General features: G+C 41.0%; 1 protein-coding gene across 3 annotated transcripts in view; it reads right to left on the reverse strand.

The window, feature by feature from the left end:
- CNTNAP5 (contactin associated protein family member 5) overlaps positions 1-13,490 on the reverse strand; it is an 857,999-nt gene that overhangs the window by 451,643 nt on the left and 392,866 nt on the right. For all 3 annotated transcript variants that reach the window (XM_070423164.1, XM_070423162.1, XM_070423163.1), the window contains exon 6: positions 4,172-4,356. In XM_070423164.1, the coding sequence (XP_070279265.1) occupies positions 4,172-4,356 (185 nt within the window). The remainder of the gene's footprint in view (positions 1-4,171; positions 4,357-13,490) is intronic.

A 13,490-nucleotide genomic window follows, 5' to 3' on the forward strand; every position in this document is an offset into this window, starting at 1 on the left:
TATGATTTTTATTATACTCAAGTTCATAACATATGTTTATTTGGTTTAAGACAATTTCAACATTGTGTAATTTATTTTTTCAATCACTTAAGCAAGTTTGAAAAATAAAGATGGTTTTCCATAACTTCTAGTTATAAGGAACTCAAAAAATGTCTTGAGTATCTTGCATTCTTAGTCAAAGACTGACAAATTCTCTTTTGAAGTTAATGAATGTCATATCTTATCCACAGTATTCTAAACTAAGATTGGTATCAAAAGAGAAATCATTTTTAGCTCATAATAGTTATTGAATAAAAAAATAAGTCAGATATTAATTTTACAATGATCCATCTCTATCACCACTCTTCTATTCTGTATCCCACTGGTTATTGAAGTTGTCTCTTAACAAAGCTTTCAACCATCTGCTCAGCATCCCCCTCCTTCCTCCTACCCAGAAGCCTAAGCTTCAGAATACCTGCTTCAAAGTAACTGCTCTAAAAGAGTGTTTCTCAAATGTTAGGGTGCATCAGAGTCACCTGGAGAATTTTGAAAAACAGATTATTGAGCTCCTTTCCCAGTGTTTCTGATTTAGTAAATTTAAATGGAAACAGTATTTTCATTTTTAACAACTTTCCAGGGCATACTAATTGGGCTGAGTCCTGAAACATACATTCAGAATTACTAGTCTAAACCATAAAACTGGTCATGTCATCATCCTGCAAAAAATCTTTTTGTGTCTCCTCATGCTACTACTGAGCTAACCTTGAAATCCTGGCAAGGGTTAACTAACAATGAAGTAGAAATTTATATACTTGTGAAACCACATATTTTTGCTTAAGTTTCTTGGTATAACACAGTGTAACATGGTGTTCCTGTTTCCAGTCACCACCAGATATGCAGACTCACCCAGATGACACACAGGAGAGCAAAATTTGTATCAGAGACAGGACCAGCCAAGTCAAACTGCATTTCTGCAGAAAAATCCCCTGCTGCTTCCCTCAATTCAACTTCCACTTCCCTTTAACTATGCATAATTAGCTGGGTTGGCAAGACTTATAGGAATCCCCTCTTCTCAAGTTACTGGCACTTGAATAAACCACTTTCCTTCTCACCAGCACCTTGGTTCACAAGTTTGGCTCTTGTTGCAGCAGGCAGCCAAACTTGGGATCAGGTTCAGCATTCACTCATCCCTCATAATTTAAGTTCCTTAACATGGCTCACATAACTCACCATCACCTGGGTATTCACTCACTCTTGCTTTATCTCACACTATCCCCTGCCTTAAGTGGTGTGTTGATAAAGATTTAAAATATGGCTATTCATGGTGCCCTGCCAACACAGAGACATGTAAGTGTGTGTGTGTGTGTGTGTGTGTGTGTATGTACATGTGCATATAAACAAACATAGGCTTATTTTGCTGATATAAGCAATGTGTAAATAATTTACCAAAGTATAATAATCTTTATTGTAAATTCCATGTAACCAATTAGTTCTTATAAGATGCTTTTATTGCATTTTCACTGAACTATTTTTATCTGTAATCACATACAGTCTTTGTCACATTCCTTTTTATTTCTTAATTTCTTGACAGCCCTTTACAATTTTGTTTTTTTTGTTTGTTTGTTTGTTTATTTGTTTTTTAACACACAGTCTGGGGATAACAGGCTTTAAGCCAGACTTGGAATACAGGCTGTAGCTTGTCTACATGATTTATACTATTTGTCAATATCCCAGGTGAAAATATTCACACCATGGTGGATTTCAAGCTGTCAAAGGAATGTTACTGGACATGGAATTGGGAATAGATGCACTGTAACAGCCCAATAGAGTGCATATCCACCACACAGTTACTGCAGAAGTAAGAAACCTGAGAACATATAAATAGACTAGAGACCCAGTGCATGAAATTTGGGCACTGGGGGGTTCCCTCAGCCTGGCCTGTGCCCTTTTCCAGTCCAGGAGCCCTTGGAGGATGTCCAACTCTTAGCTTAGGCCTGCTCCTTGTGGGGAGCAGGCCTAACCTGGCATTTGGACATCCTTAGCACTGCTGTGGAGGTGAGAGAGGCTCCCGCCACTGCCGCTGTGCTCGCCAGCCATGCACTCGGCTTCTGACTGAGCAGCACTCTCCCTGTGGGAGTGCACTGACCACCAGGGGGCAGCTCCTGCGTTGAGCATCTGCACCCTGGTGGTCAGTGCGCATCAGAGCGGCTGGTTGTTCTGCTGTTCAGTTGATTTGCATATTAACCTGTTATTATTTAGGATGGAGTGGTGGCTATAAAGATAGCTGTAATATTTTACCTAATAATAGGCAACATGCAAATTGACTGTATTTTTGCTACGCCTTAAGCCACGCCCACCAGCCAATCAAAGAGACTATATGCAAATTAACCAAACCAAGATCGCGGTCAGCAGCCACGGAGCTGGAGCGAACAGGAGGCTTGCTTGCTCCAGTGATGGAGGAAGCCAGCCTGCTGCTGGCTCTGAGCTCCACTCCAAAGCAACAAAGTTTCAATTATAGAAGGTAAATAAACCCCAGATACCTCCTTCCAGTCTCCATGGCCATGGAGCTGGAGCGAATAAAAAAAAAAAAAGGAAAGGCTGGGAGCTTCAGTAGCCAGGGGGCTTGGTCAGTCTGAAAATAGCCATCAGCCCTTCACCCAGGCTAGCCAGGAACCCCAGTGGGGACCTCCACCCTGATCCAGGACACCCTTCAGGGCAAACCAGTTGGCCCCCACCTGTGCACCAGGCCTCTATCCTATATAATAAAAGGCTAATATGCAAATCCACTGAACAGCAGAACAACCAGTCGCTATGACACACACTGACCACCAGGGGGTAGACACTCAACACAGGAGCTGCCCCCTGGTAGTCAGTGAGCTCTGGGAGCCTCTCCCACCTCTGGGGCAATCGGACATCCCCCAAGGGCTCCCAGACTGTGAGAGGGTGCAGGCTGGGCTTAGGGACCCCTCCCCTTCCACCAGCAAATGCACGAATTTTGTGCACTGGGCCTCTAGTAGTAAATAATTAAAAATTAATAAATGTATGACCTTTTAAATACTCTATTTAATTCTAAGTTTATATAACTTAGCTTACAACATTCATTAAAGTCTACCAGTTGGTCTACATGAGGCAGTAGCAGTTGGCTACAACACAACTGCCTGTCTATTGTTTAAAATCCCATCGACAATGGACTATGACAGTTATGCCCTGTGCTCTGCAGTGGGTCTCTGGCCTAGTCCACCTTTCTGACCTTGCTAATCAGGCCAACCCCATATTCATTTGAGGTTTAGCTGAGTCTCTTGCTGGAACCCTGTCTCTACCTTTCTAGTTTGAGTTAAGTGGCCTCTTCCCAGAATTACCCACAGTGCCCAGTGCTACTCTCCACCATAGCTTTAACCTCTTTGCTCTGCACCACTTCTTTCAGGTCTGCTTCTGCTTAGTAGGCTGTAAGCTTCTCCAGCTCAGGAACTCTGCCTCTGTAATCTTTAATTTTATTACCGAGAGCAGACCCTGGGATACAGTAGGGGCAAAGCACATAGTTTTTTAACTGAACTACTAGCAAAAAGGATTATCTTTTCACTTTCACTTTGCAGAATTTTGCACAGCCTTCTTTGTTTTGTAGCATTGGTGTGTCATTGTGCTTCTCCTATAAGGAAGAAACAACTGTTGATGTGTGTTAGTCAAAAGTTTGCTTACAAATTACAGTTAAAGACAAGTGCCTACAATGCATATTTTAGATTACTTTGGGTATTATTTATCATTCCTATTTTATTGAGGTATAATTGACATGTAACATTATGTTAGTATAATTCTTATATCTTCCATTACCCCGGCTAATTGAATTTCATTTTTTTTTTAAAGAATGACTTAATTAACCAGGAGACTAAATAGTGATACAGGGTGCTAGAAGTAGGAAAAAAAAAAAGAAATCAAATACAAATGAGTCTTGCTGATTTAAAATTTCCACACAATTAGCTGATGCCTGTGGGTTACCAGCATTATTTCCTGGGCATTTTCCCCAGCTCACTGCTCAGAATCTCTCCAAGGACCCCTCCACTGCAGGCTGCCTGGGCTTTGATGGAGGGGAAGATAAGCCCCAGCGTGAGCTTTTCCTCTATTGCTCTTCTCTTTACTGATTTTCACACTGATCCTAAGCAAGGCACCTGGGGATCTGTAGGGAGTATCAACTCACCTCATAGTCAATGTCTAAGGCATCGGCCTCTCCCTTGGTCCGGAAATGCTGCGTGTACTTGTCCACGGTGAAGTTCACGTGCTTGCCCACCCGCTCAATGAGGACCGAGTGCCAGTGCTGGTCATCCAGGAGGCTGCCCAGGGTGGCTGATGGCGGGCTGCTGCTGAGCCGGGTTTTGCTGTCATCTGTCAAGAGGAGAGGAAGAGAGGATGGTGTCTGTGCCCGAGGGTAGCCTGAGACGCAGCCGTGGGCAAACTATGGCCCGCGAGCCGGATCCGGCCCGTTTGAAATGAATAAAACTAAAAAAAAAAAAAAGACTGTACCCTTTTATGTAATGATGTTTACTTTGAATTTATATTAGTTCACACACACACTCCATCCATGCTTTTGTTCCGGCCCTCCGGTCCAGTTTAAGAACCCATTGTGGCCCTCGAGTTAAAAAGTTTGCCCACCCCTGGGAGTGTTCTGCAAGCAAGGCCAGCTCGCTCTAAAGACAAAGATAGTTCTATCTCTACAGGCCCAGAATGCTGCTGGGCTTGGGAAGGAATTACAAGCTTTTCCCACAAGTGCCAGGAACAAATTATAGGTCAATTGACATGCTTATCTCTTTCTAGACATGAAATGACATGATTTCAGGACTTGAACAATTAAATAATAAAGGAACTCTATCCTAATGGAACTCTATGGAAAATAGTGGTTATCCTATTTAGAAATAGTATTCATTCTTCATGTTTGAATGGGTGTTGAATAGAGAAAGTGGACCTTGAATTGTGCTTCAGCAGAGAGTGAACTGGATAAGTTCGCAGTGAGTTAGGTAAGTCTGTGGGCAAAGCAAGAGGGGAGGAAATAGTCATTTTAGCTGCCACTTTAAGTACCTACTGTATGAGTGGCACTTAACCAGTTAACTGCCATGTGTCCAAAATGGAAACCATCCCCACACACCACGATATTTTGAATGTATTTGCATCTATAGACGCTTGTGGCTTACAAAGGATTAAGTAGGATTTTTACCACTCCATTTTTCAACTGCTAAGGCAAAAGTATTTTCGGCATTTCACAAATAAGGAATCTAAGGCTCAGTGAGCGTAAGCACACATGCCCCAGGGGTGTGTCCAGGGATGCAATTCAGGTCCAGTGGCCTTTCCACTCTACCGTGCCATGGGTCATATGTGTTCATTTAGCCCAAGTTGAGCTTGAAAGACACCCCTTGGGAGAATGTGATAGACTTAGGGGAAGAGGCGTGCTTTTTTCTTTCTTTTTTATTTTTATTTCTTTATTTATTTTTAATATATTTTATTGATTTTTTACAGAGAGGAAGGGAGAGAGATAGAGAGTTAGAAACATCGATGAGAGAGAAACATCGATCAGCTGCCTCCTGCACATCTCCTATTGGGGATGTGCCCGCAACCCAGGTACATGCCCTTGACCGGAATCGAACCTGGGACCTTTCAGTCCACAGGCTGACGCTCTATCCACTGAGCCAAACCGGTTTGGGCTCTTTCTTTTTTAAACAATGGTTTTTAATGGGACCAGAGATATGGTTCCAATTACATAGGGCGACACTAAAAAACCCATCGGTGGTTAGGAGTTGGAACATTACAAAATAACGAGGTCACACTGGGTGCAGAAGAAAAGCCGTCCCAGGACCTCAGGGGCCAGGCTCACAGGGCCGCTCCCTGTATTCTGTCTGTGCTCACCCTGGAGCCCATTCGCCAGGGCCAAGGCCACCTCTGTACATTTTTAATCAAGTCAGCCTGGTTCTCCCCCCTCCCCAACCCTCCTTCAATTTTAAGGAAGTCCCTGCCTATACCCTATTGTCAAAAAGATCAGATTTTTCATCTACAGAATGGTTCAGACATAGCAAAATGAACACATAAATGCAACTCATTATTACTTATATACATACTTTCAGGGTTTTTTAAAAATAATTTATATATTTGGTCCCCCTAGTAACGGAAAGCTGAACGCCTCCTTCCTCTCTCTTCAGTGTGTTTTACCAGAGCAGCTGTAACAGCTTGCTCAGTGTGGCATTCAGGACAGGAAGCGGCATTATCCTGGAGGCATTCACTCCACCTCCATAAAGGCCTACGTCACCACTTCCTGTAGGGGTGAGACAGCAAACTTACTGTAATTTAAAATGAGAGCCAGTGAATTCATAGTTGATTTTATTTCATTGATTTGTTTACTGTTTTTTTTTTCACAGATTTTGAGTTCTCACAATTTGTCAAATCATGCTAATAAACTCATAGATATTTGTCTTATTTTTCTCATTCATTTCCTTCCTTCCTTCCTTCCTTCCTTCCTTCCTTCCTTCCTTCCTTCCTTCCTTCCTCCCTTTCTTCTTCCTCGTATAAAGAGGTATTGAGATATACCCATGTGACTCACAGTGACAAGTGTTATATAAAGGAGATGAAGGAGATACAGAGTTAAAAGGTGAACTGCCCTCTGTGAAGGTCTCCTGTGGAGATTTTTAGTAAGTAAAGCCACGTAGAGTATGCCATTGGTACACAGCAGTCAGTGCAGGGAGCCAAGGTAACTCGTGGCCAGGGGCTGTGAAGGCCTCCTTATAGGGCGGTGACAGGACTGAGATTTGTTAGGCAAAAACAGAGAACATGGTATACAGTCAGGAGAAGCAGGTGCCTCAGCTTGGAGGGATAGTTTGGGAAAAGGGTAGAGGGATTCCATATGGCCCAGTGTCATGACCACAGGCCTGGTTTATATCATTCCGGATCACTGTGCTAGTGGGTGGGAGTTTACAAGTTGAATTGTACCTTTAAGGAATGGGAGCCATAGTTGAATTATTAATCATAGATACTAACTCTGATTAACATTTAGCAAAGGTCATTTTGGCTGCTCTATGCAATTTTATTACAGGGCAACCTGGCAATACTATTGGGAAAATGTAGATGGGGACAAGGGCTTAGAAATAGAGAGCACAAGAAGGATGGGGTGGTCTCACAAGTCACTTGGACATTGGAAATGGGGTAATAATGGAAAGACTCAGGTGCGTTCTAGGATTTTTGAGAAGGTGGATGAGAAGTTAGAGCAGTCATGAAATAAGAAAGAATAAAGACAACCCCCCTACCTACACACACACACACACACACATGCATGAACACATACCCCTTTTATTTTAAAATAAAACTTATCCAAGAGCTAATGATTGGTCAAGGGGAACAATAAAACACAGGATCATCTCAATAGACAAAGAAAAAAAGAAAAAACATTGTACAAAAATTCAATATTGATTCTTAATGACTATCAGCAAACTAGAAATAAAAGAACTTGCTGAACCTGATAAAGGTAATCAACAAAAACCTACAGCTTGCATCACACTTAATGTGAAAAAATGAATGTTTCCCTGCTAAGACTAGGGGCAAGTCAAAATGTCTGCTCTTACCATTTATCCCCAACCTTCCCTGCAGGTTGTAGCTAGTGCAATCAGACAAAAGAGAAGTAATGCAAAAGAGATAATAAAGGAAAGAGCAGATCTGTAGAAAACCTTAGGGAATCTATCAAAAATGCTGGAATTATTCAGTGGGGATACAGTAGGGGACAGGTGTATGCAGATGCTGGAAGGATAGGCATATTGACTGGTATGACAATTTCCTGGGTATGCACATATGTGAACATATAACTGTGTAAGGTAAATGTTTGTATTTTTAAATGTCCATTAAACGTCAATAAAAAAAGAATAAAAATTTTGCAATAAATAGAAGGAAATATTTAGAAAGAAGAGCCAAGAATTGGTTGAGGGAATTTGTCTTATATAACTGTTGGTTCTAAGTAATAAATCAAATATAGTTAATATTAGAGCTTTCACTTTGAATTCAATATGTAACTCACTTTTTTTTCTTGAAAGGAAAACAGACATTTAATAAGAATTTCATAATAATAAGTCTAAAAAAAGACTTGAAACAACTCTAAATCACAATAAGCCATAGAATGGCACAGTAATCACACAATTGCAACCCACTTATTCTATGTGCTGTTTGGGGTGTTTCAGTGATACACTGAATTCTTTAGTAGAGCTGATAATAATGTTTAGTGTAAAATATTTGAGCATATTTTACACTATGATTTCTGCTTCAAAAGACAAATTTAATTATGAACATTTACAATATTTTTACTTAACTTTTTAGATATAGTAACAAATCTTCTTCCCATCCCTGCCTCCAGCTGTGCATGTTATCCTGTAGGTCATCACTGGTATGAATGTCTTATTCTTCATCAAGAAAAATTATAGGCAAAAAGCAAGGCAGCAAAGATATGTATTCTTTATTCCCCTCATTAAATATTTTACCATAATGATGAAATACCTTTTCATTTTAATTTCATCTTTCCTGGTATTTTCTTATATCAGTACTAGAAGCCTGTTGCATGAAGATTCACGCAATAGGCCTTCCTGCCCCTGGCTGCTGGCACCAGTTTTCCTCCAGCACCCGGGACCCAGGACTTTGGTCCGACCACAGCGGAGAAGCCAAGCCTCTTCAGTCTTCAGTCTGTCTTCAGTCTTCAATCTTCAGTCTTCACTCTGCACCTGCGTATGTAGATTAACTGCCATCTTTGTTGGGTTAATTTGCATAGTTGCTCTGATTGGCTGGTGGGTGTAGCAGAGTGACACCAGTTTGCATGTTTCTCTTTTATTAGTGTAGACTAGAGGCCCAGTGCACAAAAATTTGTGCACTCAGGGGAGGAAGGGGGGATCCCTCAGCCCGGCTTATGCCCTCTCGCAGTCTGGGACCCCTCGGGAGATAACGACCTGCTGGCTTAGGCCTGCTTCTGGGTGGCAGAGGGCAGGCCCAATCCCTAGGTGCAGCCCCTGGTCGGGCTCAGGGCAGGGCCGATAGGGGAGTTGGGGCACCGCCCCCTGTCATGCACAGAGCAGGGTGGATCGGGAGGTTGCGATGCCACCCTCAGTCATGCTCAGGGTAGGGCTGATTGGGGGGTTGGGGCACCACCCCCTATCACACTCAAGGCAGGGTCGATTGGGAGGTTGCGGCGCCACCCCGTGTGACGCACAGAGCAGGGCCAATCAGGGGGTTGGGGCACTGCCCCATCACGCACAGAGCAGTGCCCATCAGGGGGGTTGGGGCTCCGTACCCTGTCACGCACAGAGCAGGGCCGATCAGGGGGTTGAGGAGCTCCCCGCTGTCACACACACAGCAGGGCGGATCAGGGGGTTGGGGCGCCACCCTCTATCACCCACAGAGCAGGGCCGATCAGGGGGTTGGGGTGCCGCCACTGTCACACTCAGGGCAGGGCCGATGGGGAGGTTATGGCTCTACCCTGTCACACACAGAGCAGGGCCTGTGGGCGGGGGGTTGGGGCGCCGCACCCTGTCACACACAGAGCCGCAGGGCGATCAGGGAGTTTGGGCGCTGCCCCGTCACGCTGATCTGGTGCCAGGAGGCCTCATGGCTCCGCTGATCCCAGTGCTGGGAGGCATTGTACCCTTTTACTATATAGGATAGAGGCCTGGGGGCAGGCTGGTTTGCCCTGAAGGGTGTCCTGGATCAGGGTGGGGGTCCCCACTGGGATGCCTGGCCAGCCTGGATGAGGTGATGATGGCTGTTTGCAGCTGGTCACACACGCTTCAGGGTGGGGGTCCCCACTGGGGTGCCTGGCCAGTCTGGGTGAGGAGCTGAGGGCTGCTTTAAGGGTGGCAGTTGACTGAAGCTCCCAACCGCTCCTTTTTTCTTTTTCTTTTTTTTATTCTGGGCCAGCTTTAGCTCTGGCTCTAGCTCTGAGGCTTCCGCTGCGGAAACCAGATATCTGGTTTGTTTCGGTTCTATAATCAAAACAATGTATAACTCCAGCTCTGAGATCCTGTCCTGCTGAAAGCTGGTTTCTGGGGTTTTGTTACAAAGTTTCTTAGAGTTGCAGCTCAGAGGCCTGCAAGTCAGGCGGGGAACTTGGAGTCTGCAGTCACTGGAGCAAGCAAGCCTCATGTTTGCTTCCAGCTGCCTGGCTGCTGGCCGCCATCTTGGCTGACAGTTAATTTGCATAAGGATATGCTGATTAGCCAAAGGGAAGGGTAGTGGTCGTACGCTAATTACCATGTTTCTCTTTTATTAGTGTAGATAATTGAAAAAATAAAAAGTAAATAAAGAACTTTTTAAATTTTTACAGCTGTAGAGTATTCCATTAAATCCATATCAGCTTTTTACTGATAAATATTTGAGCTTTTTGTCTTACTTAAAACTGCTAAAACATCTTATATATACAGGTCATTTTTCTGTGTTCAAGAATTTCTGTAGTATGCATTCTTAGATGAGGAACTGGTGGCCAAAGGTTTTTAGAGATGGTAATTTTGGTAAGCACTGAAAAATTGTCCTCTATAAAATTTCAACCTATTTAAACACCTACTAGCAATTTATGAAACTGCCTTTTCTTCAAAGGCTTGTCAACAAAATCCATTCATGTTTTTTGGAATTTGTCTGTATGATACATAAAAGAATTACATTTCTGAATAGTTTTAGTATACGCTTCTCTTAATATGAATTAAATTTAAAATATGTTTATTTTTATTTTCCTTTTTAGGAACTATCTCCTCATACCGCTTGTCTATTTTCTATCCTTTTTTTAAATCAATTTATATTTAGTATTTTGTCTATAATATAATAGTCTTGATTTTGTTTTTTCTGTTTTTTGTTTGTTTTTACTACTCAGAAATGTTTGTGTTTTCTTTTCCTTTTTATAGATTCTGGATTTGTGTTATAGTTTTAAAGGTCCTCTCCATTCTGACATTTTTGTTGCTGTTAATCTTCACCTGAGGATATTTTTCAATTGAATTTTGGAAAGGGGGAGGGGAGAGACAGAGAGAGAGAAATATCTATGTGAGAGACACCCATAGATTGCCTTCTGCAGGTGCCCTGACCAGGCTGGATTGAGTCTGCAACCGAGTTATGTACCCTTAACCATAATTGAACCTGGGACTTTTCAGTCTGCCGGCCGATGCTCTATCCACTGAGCCTAACTGACTAGGACTCTGAGATTTTTAAAGACTTCTCCCATTTTCTATTTATAATATATCCTGGTGTATAGTATGAGATACAGTTTTACACTTTTATTGTATATTTTTGATGGCTACCTACTTATCTCAAGTCCTAATTTTACCTGAATGATCTTTTAAGTACATCAGGTATATAACTTTTGTGTGGAGAAATACAGCTGACTTGAATGAGTTGATTTGTCACAATGATTAGGTCACGGTTATCTCAGCAGTAGATTGGAACCTTTAAATCCTGAAGTTTGAGGAGTAAAATTCCAAGTTGGTTGTTACAGCCACGTTTCCCTTTGTCTGCTGCCACCATTATTGCCGTCATCTTAATGGGTCAGAACATCTGAGCAGCAGGAGGCAGGGTCTGGCTTTACCCCATTCTTACTCTTATCAAGTTTGAAAGTCAGCCTTCCTGTCCTCTGCTCTAACCCTGGTTCCCTAAATTTGCTGCTATAATTTCATCCAATAATGTCATTCATAAATTTAAGACTTCAAAGGAATAAAAGTGTACATCATCTTAAATAAAATTCAGCTACTTCTTTTTAATAGCCTTAGTGAAACCAAAAATCTTAGCACACTTACCTTTTCATTGTAAAATACCTCATGACATTTTCATAAATATGTAAAGCAATTTGTTGACCTTTCCTCAAAAATGGATTAGTATTGCTCATTGTTTATTTGTTCATTTACTTAGCCAATCCTTTTTTTATTGCCAAAGATAATGCAAAATGAAATCCACCAAACTTAAAACAAAACACCTATGTCAATAAATATTGTAGCAATAAATATTGTAGTTTGTAAAATGTTTTAATAACTTTTTACTTAGTAAATTACATTCCAGAAATCTACCCTAAGTAAACAAACTAAAATGTAGTAAAATATTTTTAATATCCAATAATTTAAAAATTGGAGATAACATTCCATGATTTGGAAAGAGAGAAAAAAAGCTTTGCATAAACTTAGAATCAGCAGATGGAATATTATAGAGACATCTAAAAATGAATAAATTTAAGAAGTGCTTACTTGATTTTAAAAGTATACTCAGTAATAGCTGCCTTTTAAAAAATATATTTTTATTGATTTCAGAAAGGGAGGGAGAGGGAGAGAGAGATAGAAACATCAGTGATGAGAGGGAATCATTGATTTGCTGCCTCTTACATGCACCAGGCTGGAGATCCAGCCAGCAACCCCTTCATGTGCCCTGATGGAGAATCAAACTGTGACTTCGTGGTCCATAGGTCAAGTGTCATTCACTGAGCCACACCAGTTGGGGGCATGACTGCCATTTTTGTTATCAAATAAAAACATAACATTAAATAAAAGGATATTCAATAATTTATACCTTATTGATTTTAAAACTTAAAAATGCAGTCCAGCTGCTGTGGTGCTGAGGCTCAGGAGGTCACAGTTCCATGCCCAGTCAGGGCACATGCCTGGGTTGCAGGCTAGATCCTCAATATGGGGCGGAGAGGAGGCAGCCAATCAATGATTCTCTCTCATCATTGATGTTTCTATCTCTCCTTCTCCCTTCCTCTCTGAAATTAATAAAAAATGTATTTTAAATGTATATATATGTATATGCAAAGTGAAAAGTATAAACATATACTAAATTATAAATACAAAAAAAGATGAGTATTAAACAATAATGTGTTTAGTAAAATCTAACAGTGTTTTTAATTTTCTATTTTTTCTATATTTTAGAGTAAGCATACTTATTTTTGATAATGGGAAAAAAAAACTTTTAAAAAAACATAATCCTTATCCTGCAAGGCTGACTGATTGAACACAATATGAATGATATGCAAATTATTGAACATCTCCCACATTGTTACTATTTTTGCTTTTTAAATATATTTTTTTAATTTTTCAATTACAATTTACATGTAATATTATTTTTTATTATTTTTAGGTGTACAGCATAGTGGTTAATCAATCATATACATTACAAAGTGTTCCCTTGATATTTCCAGTGCCCCAGTGACATGGTACACAGTTATTATAATATTATTGACTATGCTGTACTTTACATCCCCATAATTATTTATAACTATTTTGTAACAGCCAATTTGTACTTCTTAATTTGAAAATGTTAAGATTTCATTCTTATTTTATGGCTGAGTAATAATCCATTGTGTACATGTACCACTGCTTTTTTATCCACTTGCCTATAGATGGGAACTTCAGTTGCTTTCATAGCTTGGTTATTGTAAATAATGCTGCAATGAACATAGGAGTGCATATATTTTTTTCAAATCAAGTTACTTTTTTTACTGAAATTAGAGAGGAAGGGAGAAGGAGAGAGAGAGAAACATCAAT

Source organism: Myotis yumanensis, unplaced genomic scaffold, assembly GCF_028538775.1.
Source record: "Myotis yumanensis isolate MYYU_CA2020_CCGP unplaced genomic scaffold, mMyoYum1.0.hap1 SCAF_8, whole genome shotgun sequence".
Taxonomy (NCBI): domain Eukaryota; kingdom Metazoa; phylum Chordata; class Mammalia; order Chiroptera; family Vespertilionidae; genus Myotis; species Myotis yumanensis.